Raw genomic sequence first — 13,105 nt, 5'->3', positions numbered from 1 at the left:
ACAATGGCTGAATGGGAGATACCAGAGGGTAACGGTTGACAATTGTATGTCAGGTTGGAGGCCAGTGTCTAGTGGAGTACCCCAAGGATCTGTGTTGGGTCCACTGTTGTTTGTCATTTACATTAATGATCTGGATGATGGTGTGGCAAATTGGATTAGTAAATATGCAGATGATACTAAGATAGGTGGTGTAATTGATAGTGAGGTAGATTTTCAAAGTCTACAGAGAGACTTGGGCCTTTTGGAAGGGTGGGCTGAAAGATGGCAGATGGAGTTTAATGCTGATAAGTGTGAGGTGCTGCATTTTGGTAGGACAAATCAAAATAGGACGTACAGGGTAAATGGTAGGGAATTGAGGAATGCAGTGGAACAGAGGGATCTGGGAATAACTGTGCATTGTTCCCTGAAGGTGGAATCTCATGTGGATAGGATGGTGAAGAAGGCGTTTGGTATGCTTGCCTTTATAAATCAGAGCATCGAGTATAGAAGTTGGGATGTAATGTTAAAATTGTATAGGGCATTGGTGAGGCCGAATCTGGAGTATGGTGTGCAGTTCTGGTCGCCAAATTATAGGAAGGATGTCGACAAAATGGAGAGGGTACAGAGGAGATTTACTAGAATGTTGCCTGGGTTTCAGCACTTAGGCTACAGAGAGAGGTTGAACAGGTTGGGTCTTTATTCTTTGGAGCGTAGAAGGTTGAGGGGGAACTTGATAGAGGTTTTTTAAATTTTGAGAGGGACGGACAGAGTTGACGTGGGTAGGCTTTTCCCTTTGAGAGTGGGGAAGATTCCAACAAGGGGACATAGCTTCAGAATTGAGGGACAAAGGTTTAGGGGTAACATGAGGGGGAACTTCTTTACTCAGAGGGTGGTGGCTGTATGGAATGGGCTTCCGGTGGAAGTGGTGGAGGCTGGCTCGAATTTATTATTTAAGAGTAAATTGGATAGGTATATGGATAGGAGGGGATTAGAGGGTTATGGTCTGAGTGCAGGTAGATGAGACTAGGTCAGGGAGAATGGTCGGCGTGGACTGGTAGGGCCGGACAGGCCTGTTTCCATGCTGTAGTTGTTATATGGTTATATGGTTATTAATCTGGATATAGTGCAGAAAGGATTTATGAAGATGTTGCCAGGACTCATGGGCCTGAGCTATAAGAAAAGATTGGCTGACTACAACATTATTCCTTGGAATGCAGGAGGTTGAGGGATGATCTTATAGAGATAAATGAAATCATGAGAAGAATAGATAGGGTGAATGCTCATAGTCTTTTACCCAACGTAGGGGAATCACGAACCAGAGGACATAACTTTAAGGTGAGGGGGGCAAGATTTAATAGGAACCTGAGGTAACTCAGAAAGTGGTGGGTATATGGAACAAACTGCCAGAGGAGGTAGTTGAGGCAGGTACTATAACAGCATGTAAAGTACACTAGGATAGGAAAAGTTGAGAGGGATATGGGCCAAACATAAACAAATGGGACTTGCTTAGATGGGGCATCTTGGTCGGCATGGACAAGTTGGGCCGAAGGGTCTATTTCCATTCTGTACAACTCTATGACTGTATCTAAGCTTAATCAATGCTGATAAATACAGCAGTATTATTTCAATATCCTATTATCATTTGGACTTGCCATTCCTACACTTCAACTTCTACCAATGACTTAAAGTACTGAACTTAGTTGATCCGTTTGACTGGATTCTGTCTGATAATTAATCCCACCGGAGAATAAAGTACTCTTTTGAAGATGACTTGCCTTCTTTCACTTATGTTTGAAAATTTCATTGGGCGGAAGAGTAGTCAGTAGAGATGGGAAATAGATAAGCATGAGGGTGTATTTTATCCCAGATGCAGCACTACTTTCCATGAGATTGAAGGACTCTACAGAGGGGATCTGAGACTTGCAAGGGGGCGGCAAGGTGGCGCAGCGGTAGAGTTGCTGCCTCACAGCGCTTGCCGCGCCAGAGACCCGGGTTCAATCCCGACTGCGGGTGCTGTCTGCACGGTGTTTGTACGTTCTCCCCGTGACCGCATGGGTTTTCTCCGAGAGCTCCGGTTTCCTCCCACACTCCAGACATACAGGTTTGTAGGTTAATTGGCTTAGTGTGTGTGTAAATTGTCCCTAGTGTTAGGAAAGTGTTAGTATGCGGGGATCGCTGGTCGGCGTGGACTCGGTGGGCCAAGGGGGTTGTTTCCGTGCTGTATCTTTAAAACTAAAAAGATCTCTGACCTCCTCCCTCCTCCTATTAAGAGACTGAACCAGTCCTTTCAGATAAATCTGAAATTCACTTGCACTTCTTTCTGCTGTAGTGTATTGCATTTGGTGCTCCTCTGCATTGAAGAAATCAAACTGTGGGGTTAACCGTGAGCTTCCTGTTGCCTGTAACTTTAAATCTCCATCACACTTTCATTCAGATACATAGTGTATATCTGTGGCTTTCTGCAATGTTCTAATAAGGTGCAACATAAGGTGGAGGAATCACACTTCATCTTCAATTTGTGCACATTGTGGCCCTTTGGACTCAACATTGAACGTAATAGTTTCAGGTTACTTGCTTTCTAGGCATGCATCAGCTTGTAATATTATCCCAGTCACTCTCTCCCCACAGCTCTGACCTGCATTTTCAAGTTTTTTGTTTCATTTTTCTCTCTCAGAATTAACTGCCAACCGAGTGATTTTATCAGCTGCTTATCACCATGGCAACCCCAGCCTCACCTTTTGCTTTGTCCTATCTAGTTCAGTTCAGTTCAGTTAGTTTATTGTCACATGTACCGAGGTACAGTGAAAAGCTTTTGTTGTGTGCTAACCAATCAGCAGAAAGACACTAAAGGATCGAGCCGTTCACAGTGTACAGATACATGATAAGGGTACAGGTGCTCCTCAGCTTCCAATGGGGTTCCGTTCCGAGAAACCCATCGGAAACTGAAAGTATTGTAATTCAAAATGCATTGTAATGCACGCGATCGCGTGGCTGGCAGCGAGCGGCGGCTCGCTACGGGTCACTGCCGTTTGCACCATCGCAAAGTCGAAGCATCGTAAGCCAGGGTGCACCTGTATAACGTTTAGTGCAAGATAAAGTAACGCCCAAGCAAAGATAGCCCGAGGGTCACCAATGAGGTAGATAGTAGTTCAGGCCTGCTCTCTAGTTGTGGTAGGATGGTTCAGTTGCCTGATAACAGCTGGGAAGAAACTGTCCCTGAATCTGGAGGTATGCGTTTTCACACTTCTGTACCTTTTGCCCGATGAGAGAGGGAAGAAGGGGGAGTGTTTCCTACGTCCTATCTATTCTTTCCCAACTTCCAGCAATTCCTTCCCATTTCAGATCCAAGGCCATCACTGACTTTATTTCTCTTTCCATAGATGCTGGCTGACCTGCTCATTGTTTCCAGCATCATCTGTTTGCATTTCAGATTTCCAGCACTGTACAGGTTTGAAGAAGGGTCCCAACATGAAACATTGTCTGAACATTTCCCTTAACAGACCCACTGACTTTAGTGCCTGACCCACTGACTTTAGTCTTTAGACTTTAGAGATACAGTACAGAAACAGGGCCGTCGGCCCTCTGAGTCCTAATTCTTTCGAGTCAGTTCTGTGGTTTAGATGTAAGAAAAATTAACATTACTTTAAAATAAAAAAGATTCGCACACCCATGCAACCAAAACAAAATGTTCCAGTCTGTAATGGCCATAATGTCACTACTATTTTGTGAATGGAAATGTAAAGGGAACCACTAAGATTAGGAATAAAAAGGCTTGAAAAAATCTAATTGTCTCATCACAATTTCCACAGAGGCACCAAATCTATTTTCCCACTACTTCCCCCCCCCAGAGGAGATGGAAAGGAAGTTGATCATCTCAGAGGGTATATATACATATAAACTACGATCTAAATGCACTCGATTCTTTAACATCATTGCAGCAGTGAGGAACATAATTCAAACAAAATGAAACAAGTTCTTGTGGTGTTGATTTGTCTCAGCGTTGTCAACTTCAATGTGGCCGGAGGTGAGTGCAATACTTTACTATGTGTTTATTGCACATTCTGCTTACTTTTACTTTTGAAAAAAACTGTCCCCTATGTAGTAATTGTAGAGCAACTCATGATGTCCAAAGAATTCTCATTGATTGCTTTTCGTTGACTGTAATTGGTTGCTATTTTTCAATACTTAGCACAGACCATTTAGAACATTGTACTGAACCTATCTGTAAATAAATAGCAGATGATTTTAAACGAAGCAGCAAGCCTTACTTTATTTCTCCACAGATCCAGACTCTCTTTCAGTCTTATTTTATATTTATCTGTCTTTTCCTATTTGTAATTGTGTTTCTGTGATTGACACAATTTCTGAATTGGTGCAGTTGTTCAGCCTTTACTGATGCTGCCTCACAGCTCCAGTAATGCGGGTTTGGTCCAAGCTTCATCTGCTCTCTGTGTGGAGTTTGCATGTTTTATCTATGACCACAAGGGTTTCCCCTGGGTGCTCTGATTTTTCTCACAAATACATACTGGTAGATTAATTGGCTTTAACTGTAAATTGCCCTTCATGTACATAAAAGGCAAAAAGAATTCAAGGGGAAATTGATGAGCATGCATTAGAAAATTGTGGGATAATAGGATGGAAAAATGGTCTTGACGTGATTGCTACACTATGTTCTGGCACAGATCCAATGGGCCAATTCACCTCCTTCTGTATCATAATAAGCAATAAACCAGGAGGAAAATGTAGTTCATAGGAACAAAATATTTATCAAAATGATTGTGTGGACATTTCTCAGTGTCGAGTTTTAATACAAAACATAATTTTGGTTGTTTGGAGAGGGTTGTAACTCCTTGTTATTTTTTCAATAATACGCACTCTTCTCACTGGTACCATTGGGGAGAAGGTACAGGAGCCTGAGAACTGTTGTCCATAGGTTGAAGAACAGCTTCTTCCCATGAACTATCAGGTTCTTGAAACACCCTGACTACAACTCTACCTCAACCACTTTAACCGTACTGAACTACTACAGACTGCCCGACTATGGTTGCTCCACGTGCTTTGTTATTTGCATTATTATGGTCTAATAGGCTTGTTGCTGTGCCTCAGTTTCTGTTCAGTTTATTGTCACATGTACTGAGTGAGGTACAGTAAAATGCATTTGTTGCGTGCTAACCAGCCAGCAGAAAGACAATACATGATTACAATCGAGCCATTCGCAGTGTACAGATACATGATAAGGGAATAACATTTAGTGCAAAGTAAAGCCAGTAAAGTCCGATCAAAGATAATCCGAGGGTCCCCGATGAGGTAGATATTAGTGTCTAATGTGTCTAATGTGTCAGTGAACCTACACCAAGTAAGAATCCCATTGTTCTCATTCATATCTGGTGCATAGGACAAATTAATACTCTTGATTCCTCACGCTTATTCTAAACCAAAATATTCTCCAAGAACCACTTTGATATTGTTTTCTTCTGGAATAGTGCTAAACGTTTATTTTGTCTGTTTTACCTACAAACATATTAATATAGCACCAGCCTAGTACAGGACTATCAAGTTTCACTGCACTCTGCCTGCCTTATTGACCAAAGCAGAAATGGCTGTCACTGTCTTCAATTCTTATTACAAAGAGGCATTACAAAACACCAGTGCTTGTTGCAACTAAAGGACCATATGACCTAGAACCATAACCAACATGATGTAATTGATATTCCAATGTGCTTGTCCACTTAAGTTAGTTTTGTCCAGGTAGAAAACCATTCATTGGCTTACCATCAGTTCCTCTGCTTTATCTTCACCTGTGCTACATTAGCTCTAAAAGCTGTCCGTTAAAGATGAGCCCAAACAAATAGTGAATTTTGTAATTAATGATAATATATCAATAAGATAGCACTAAAAATAACAGCAGTGAATCTACACTAATATTAATTGAAATAAAAACCAGTTCATAAAATCAAATTTGTGAGGAATATTTATTGGAAAGCAACACAAGTGCAAATACAAATGGCCAAGAAAAAGATAATCTCTGCTGTTTAAACAAATCTTTATTCTCCGCGAATATACTTCGAGTCTTATATTTCCTACTGTGGCTATGACATGTTTTAGTGCTCCGCATCATCTTTTCTGTGTTGTGAATGCATTAGTCAGTTTAACATTGAAGAAAGGCAATTTTAACCAGTGGCTTGAGTCCTATCACCTGCGATCTGTGTTAATACCGTCATCGTTCATGTAAGATCCTAACTTGCAGCATGTAGAAAGCAACATTCATCCCCTTAAACTTGCCCTTAGTTTCTAAGCTTTATTTCTTTCCATTTCTACCCAAAAGCAGTAAATAACTAACTTTTATTTCTGTTTCCTAGCTCCTAGTCGAGTACTGTCCAATTGCTGTATGAAGTATTCAACACGAATCCCAGTCTTCAAAAAGATCCAAGGATATGAAATGCAGACAATTAATAGCCACTGCAGGAAAGAGGCTGTGAAGTAAGTTGTCTTCTTCTTCCTCTTCCGTTTCCTCTTATTCCTGTTCCTTCCTCTTCCTCCTCTTCCTTATCTCCCTCGTCTTCCTCCTCTCCTTCCTCCCCTCTTCCTCTTCTTCTTCTTCCGCTCCCTCTTCTTATTCCCAAGTCAACAGGAGACCAAGATCTGCTGCTCAAACTTAGCATGCCCATATATTAATGTCATAGACATAGAGTCATTGAGTGATACAGTGCAGAAACAGGCCCTTCGACCCAATTTGCCCACAACAGCCAACATGTCCCAGCTAACTAGGCCCACCTGCCAGCATTTGGTCCATATTCTCAAAACCTGTCCTATTCACGTACCTGTCCAACTGCTTCTTAAATGTTGAGATAGTCCCAGCCTCAACTACCTCCTCTGGCAGCTTATTCCACGCACCCACCTCCCTTTGCGTGAAAAAGTTATACCTCAGATTCCTATTAAATCTTTTCCCCTTCACCTTAAACCTATGTTTTCTGGTCCTCGATTCACCTATTCTGTCTTTGTAATAAAAATCTGGCTAGCATTGGACCCTAGTTTTGTATGTCATTATTATGCTTGAAGCACATTTAATTAGTACTGAATGTAAAGCTAATTTGTCTCGTTTCAGATTCATTGTTAGGGGCAAACCCGTCTGCTCAGATCCAAAAAATAAAACGGTGATAGAACATTTGAGAAAGCTCATAGAAAAAGAACAGAGGATGAAGATGATGCTGATTTTATGGAAGTAAAGGGGATACCTTTACCAACAATGGAGCGAAGGAAGCTTTCAAGAAAAAGACTCTTCTACTTAATATTCTGCTTTCTCATATTTTACACATTACCTTGAAAAATTCAAAAATGGAACCAATGTCTGCATGCATCCCCTTAAATTGTGAACAAGCTTTGTCCAAATCTGATCTTCTCCTTGTTGTTTGAGCTCCTTCCACACACCACTTGTTCACTGCCATCTTTCTAAGGGCGGCACAGTCTTGCAGTGCCAGACGCCCAGGTTTAATCCTAACTACGGGTGCTGTCTGTGTAGAGTTTGCATGTTCTCCCTGTGACCATGTGGGTTTTCTCCAGGTGCTCAGGTTTCCTCCCACACTCCAAAGACATTCAGTTTGTAGGTTAATTGGCTTCAGTAAAATTGTCAATTGTCCTTAGATCACGTGAAGGATAGCGTGAGTGTATGGGGTGATCGCTAGTCAGCGCGGTATGTGTAGGAAAATAACTGCAGATGCTGGTACAAATCGAAGGTATCACAAAGTGCTGGAGTAACTCAGCTGGTCAGGCAGAATCTAGGAGACCCTTCTTCAGACTGTTCAGATCAGTCTGAAGAAGGGTCTCGACCCAAAACGTCACCCATTTCCTCTCTCCCAGATGCTGCCTGACTTGCTGAGTTACTCCAGCATTTTGTGATTCCTTCTGCTAGTCAGCGCAGACTCAGTAGGCTGATTGGCCCGTGTCCGTGCTGTATCTCTAAAGTCATTTTGAGATGGCCATGCTGTACATTCATGCTGATCAAATCTATAATTGGTACTTTCTCACTGATAAGAGTCAGATCTCTCGCACACCCACACATCATTTTCTTATCTGGTCTCCTGAATTCTTATATCTCCATATGAAGTGGTAGATCTTGCAACGTTAAGCCAAGATGGACCTCTCCAAATATCAGTGTACTTATTTCCATTTTAGTTTAAGGGATTTACAAAGTGCTGTTATTGTTACTTATTTACATATAATGCTGTTTTCCTTAAAAGGATTTTAGCTAACATCCACACACAGAGTCATAGAGTTACACAGTGTGGAAACAGGCCCTTCGGCCCATCATGCCCACACTGACCAACATCGACACTAGTCCCACCTGCCTGCCTTTGGCCCATATCCCTCTAAACCTATCCTATCCATGTACCTGTCTCATTGTTTCTTAAACATTGCAATAATCCCTGCCTCTACTGCTTCCTTTGGCAGCTCGTTCCAGGCACCCACCACCCTTTGTGTGAAGAAGTTACCCCTCAGATTCTTATTGAATCTTCCCCCCTTCAGCTTAAACCGATGTCCTCTGCATCTCAATTCCTCTACTTGGCGGCAAGAGACCATGTGCATCTGCCTGCTCTATTCCTCTCATGATTTTATACACCTCTATAAGATGACCCCTCATCCTCCTGCACTCCGAATAGAGTCCCAGCCTGCTCATACCTCACCCATCAATGACATTTTTATTATATTCCCATTCAAAAAGGGTGCATTGTCAGATAGCGAAAACTAATTTATGGCTTGTTAACTTTCTTTTTTTTCAGAACAGGTAGAATTATTTATTTCAAAACAGTTTGTATAATAGTCCACAGACTTTGCATAAGGGAAAGGATGCTGAAATATTAAGCTAATCTTCAATTTCACTCTTTTTAAACTACTTCATAATGTCTCACAAAGAGAATATTCCTGTCTAAATGTCAAAATTCAGCTATTTATTCTGACTATAATTTTGCTGTATTCATTTTTGATTCAATAAATTGTATACTCATAATTATGCGTACAGATCATTTCTGCATATTATAATCACTAAACAGTGACAAGTAAACTGTGGATACATTTGCTTTATTGATTTCATGGGTCTATTGAGACTTTGAAGATGGTTATTGAAAATTACAGCAGGACCTTGGTCGACTGAGCAAGTTGGTTGAGGAATGGTTAATGGAGTTTAATGCAGATAAGTACAAGGCGTTGCATTTTGGGAAGTGAGATCACAGAAGGACCTTCATAGTGAATGATAGGCTGCTGAAGACTGCAGTAGAGCAATGTTCCCGGAGTACAGGTACATAGTTCCCGGAAAGTGGCGTTATGGATAGATGAGGTGGTAGAGAAGGGCTTTGGTACATTGGTCCTCATTGAATGTGGACGTTGAGATGTTACGTTACAGTTGCACAAGGTGTTGGTGAGGTTGCATTAGGAGTATTGAGTTCAGATTTGGTCACCCTGCTATAGGAAGTGTGTCATTAATCTGGAAATAGTGCAGAAAGGATTTATGAAGATGTTGCCAGGACTCATGGGCCTGAACTATAAGAAAAGATTGGCAGACTACAACATTATTCCTTGGAATGCAGGAGGTTGAGGGATGATCTTATAGAGATAAATGAAATCATGAGAAGAATAGATAGGGTGAATGCTCATAGTCTTTTACCCAACGTAGGGGAATCACGAACCAGAGGACATAACTTTAAGGTGAGGGGGGCAAGATTTAATAGGAACCTGAGGTAACTCAGAAAGTGGTGGATATATGGAACAAACTGCCAGAGGAGGTAGTTGAGGCAGGTACTATAACAGCATGTAAAGTACACTAGGATAGGAATATGGGCCAAACATAAACAAATGGGACTTGCTTAGATGGGGCATCTTGGTCGGCATGGACAAGTTGGGCCGAAGGGTCTATTTCCATTCTGTACAACTCTATGACTGTATCTAAGCTTAATCAATGCTGATAAACACAGCAGTATTATTTCAATATCCTATTATCATTTGGACATGCCATTCCTACACTTCAACTTCTACCAATGACTTAAAGTACTGAACTTAGTTGATCCGTTTGACTGGATTCTGTCTGATAATTAATCCCACCGGAGAATAAAGTGCTCTTTTGAAGATGACTTGCCTTCTTTCACTTATGTTTGAAAATTTCATTGGGCGGAAGAGTAGTCAGTAGAGATGGGAAATAGATAAGCATGAGGGTGTATTTTATCCCAGATGCAGCACTACTTTCCATGAGATTGAAGGACTCTACAGAGGGGATCTGAGACTTGCAAGGGGGCGGCAAGGTGGCGCAGCGGTAGAGTTGCTGCCTCACAGCGCTTGCCGCGCCAGAGATCCGGGTTCAATCCCGACTGCGGATGCTGTCTGCACGGTGTTTGTACGTTCTCCCCGTGACCGCATGGGTTTTCTCCGAGAGCTCCGGTTTCCCCCCACACTCCAAAGACATACAGGTTTGTAGGTTAATTGGCTTAGTGTGTGTGTAAATTGTCCCTAGTGTGTTAGGAAAGTGTTAGTATGCGGGGATCGCTGGTCGGCGTGGACTCGGTGGGCCAAGGGGGCTGTTTCCGTGCTGTATCTTTAAAACTAAAAAGATCTCTGACCTCCTCCCTCCTCCTATTAAGAGACTGAACCAGTCCTTTCAGATAAATCTGAAATTCACTTGCACTTCTTTCTGCTGTAGTGTATTGCATTTGGTGCTCCTCTGCATTGCAGAAATCAAACTGTGGGGTTAACTGTGAGCTTCCTGTTGCCTGTAACTTTAAATCTCCATCACACTTTCATTCAGATACATAGTGTATATCTGTGGCTTTCTGCAATGTTCTAATAAGGTGCAACATAAGGTGGAGGAATCACACTTTATCTTCAATGTGTGCACATTGTGGCCCTTTGGACTCAACATTGAACGTAATAGTTTCAGGTTACTTGCTTTCTAGGCATGCATCAGCTTGTAATATTATCCCAGTCACTCTCTCCCCACAGCTCTGACCTGCATTTTCAAGTTTTTTGTTTCATTTTTCTCTCTCAGAATTAACTGCCAACCGAGTGATTTTATCAGCTGCTTATCACCATGGCAACCCCAGCCTCACCTTTTGCTTTGTCCTATCTAGTTCAGTTCAGTTAGTTTATTGTCACGTGTACCGAGGTACAGTGAAAAGCTTTTGTTGTGTGCTAACCAATCAGCAGAAAGACACTAAAGGATCGAGCCGTTCACAGTGTACAGATACATGATAAGGGTACAGGTGCTCCTCAGCTTCCAATGGGGTTCCGTTCCGAGAAACCCATCGGAAACTGAAAGTATTGTAAGTCAAAATGCATTGTAATGCACGCGATCGCGTGGCTGGCAGCGAGCGGCGGCTCGCTACGGGTCACTGCCGTTTGCACCATCGCAAAGTCGAAGCATCGTAAGCCAGGGTGCACCTGTATAACGTTTAGTGCAAAATAAAGTAATGCCCAAGCAAAGATAGCCCGAGGGTCACCAATGAGGTAGATAGTAGTTCAGGCCTGCTCTCTAGTTGTGGTAGGATGGTTCAGTTGCCTGATAACAGCTGGGAAGAAACTGTCCCTGAATCTGGAGGTATGCGTTTTCACACTTCTGGACCTTTTGCCCGATGAGAGGGAAGAAGGGGGAGTGTTTCCTACGTCCTATCTATTCTTTCCCAACTTCCAGCAACTCCTTCCCATTTCAGATCCAAGGCCATCACTGACTTTATTTCTCTTTCCATAGATGCTGGCTGACCTGCTCATTGTTTCCAGCATCATCTGTTTGCATTTCAGATTTCCAGCATCATGAGGTCTTTGTTTTTTTTTAATTAATATTTTTGTGACAATCTTCAAATAAAACCACTGTCTTCTCCTGACATGGACATAATTATAATTCAATTAACCTACAGTACTTTCACCAACCCAGGCTGCCACTTCTTGGCAGGGAACCTAAGTTCTGAAGCACTTTGGTTTCTTTCATTGCCACTTCACCACAATGTCACAAAATTATCTTTCCATTGACTTTTCCCATTTCCTCATACAGTATTTCCCAACTAGCATGAGCTATAAAATGGTTTCTAAATACTGCTATTACAAGCCTCTGTGACAATTATCTTATCAGGAATACCAACCAGGGGGAATAATATAATTGATTTTACAAATTAGCCAAGAGATTTTTCCAAACACAAATTCACAATGATTATGGTTCCTGCCTGCTCAATTGATGAGTGGATGATATGAGACTGTACCTGGCCAGTCAAATCTCAAAGCACTGCTTAATGAAGGAAGGCATCTGATATCATCAAAGACCCACGTCACCCTGGCCACGTTCTTGTTGCTATCATCAGAAAGAAGGTACAGAATCATGGGAACCATTGCTTCCAGGATCAAAAGCAGCTTCTTCCTAACAGTCTCAACCTCATCTCAGCACCAAACACCTACGGACTACTATGGTTGCACTTCGTACTTTGGCTTGCATGGTCTAGTTTACCTAGAATAAATGATAATTTATTGGATATGTATTTATCGTGTCATTGTGGTTAATGTGCTTGTAAATCTGCTGCAAGAATTTCATTGTCCTGGCCCCAGTACATGTGACAATTAAGCACTCTTAATACTCTCTTGACTATTAAACTACTGGTAAACAAAATGTACACGAGGGCCTCTTCTAATATCTGCCACAACTACCCCAAACACCAGGCCTCATACAAGAATGTTCTTACACATTAATGTTTTGTCTAGAAGCTGGACCAACTCGTAATGGGAAATCCAAAGTGAAGACCAGGAACAGATCTCAGCTAAAGGAGTGAAACAAGTGGCTACATCAAACTATGATTTTGGATCCCATTTCAGATTCCTAACTGGCAAATATTATCAAAGACCAACATCACCCCGGTCACAGTCTCATATTACTTCGACTTATAGAGACATATAAAGTTATAAAAGGACTGGACAAGCTAGATGCAGGAAAAATGTTCCCAAAGTTGGGGGAGTCCAGAACCAGGGGCCACAGTCTTAGAATAAAGGGGAGGCCATTTAAAACTGAGGTGAGAAGGAGCTTTTTCACCCAGAGAGTTGTGAATTTGCGGAATTCTCTACCACAGAGGGCAGTGGAGGCCAAATCACTGGATGAATTTAAGAG

At 41.9% G+C, this 13,105-nt stretch overlaps 1 protein-coding gene across 1 annotated transcript; it reads left to right on the top strand.

Moving 5' to 3' along the window:
* Positions 1-3,942: 3,942 nt before the first annotated feature.
* Positions 3,943-7,205, top strand: LOC144599219 (C-C motif chemokine 2-like). The gene is made up of 3 exons (XM_078409976.1): positions 3,943-4,003; positions 6,339-6,459; positions 7,085-7,205. Exons 1-3 carry the CDS (start codon positions 3,943-3,945, stop codon positions 7,203-7,205), a joined length of 303 nt encoding a protein of 100 aa, XP_078266102.1.
* Positions 7,206-13,105: the final 5,900 nt, after the last annotated feature.

This window comes from Rhinoraja longicauda, chromosome 13 (genome assembly GCF_053455715.1).
Source record: "Rhinoraja longicauda isolate Sanriku21f chromosome 13, sRhiLon1.1, whole genome shotgun sequence".
In the NCBI taxonomy this organism is placed as follows: Eukaryota; Metazoa; Chordata; class Chondrichthyes; order Rajiformes; family Arhynchobatidae; genus Rhinoraja; species Rhinoraja longicauda.
This window is presented reverse-complemented; position numbering and strand designations above follow the sequence as displayed.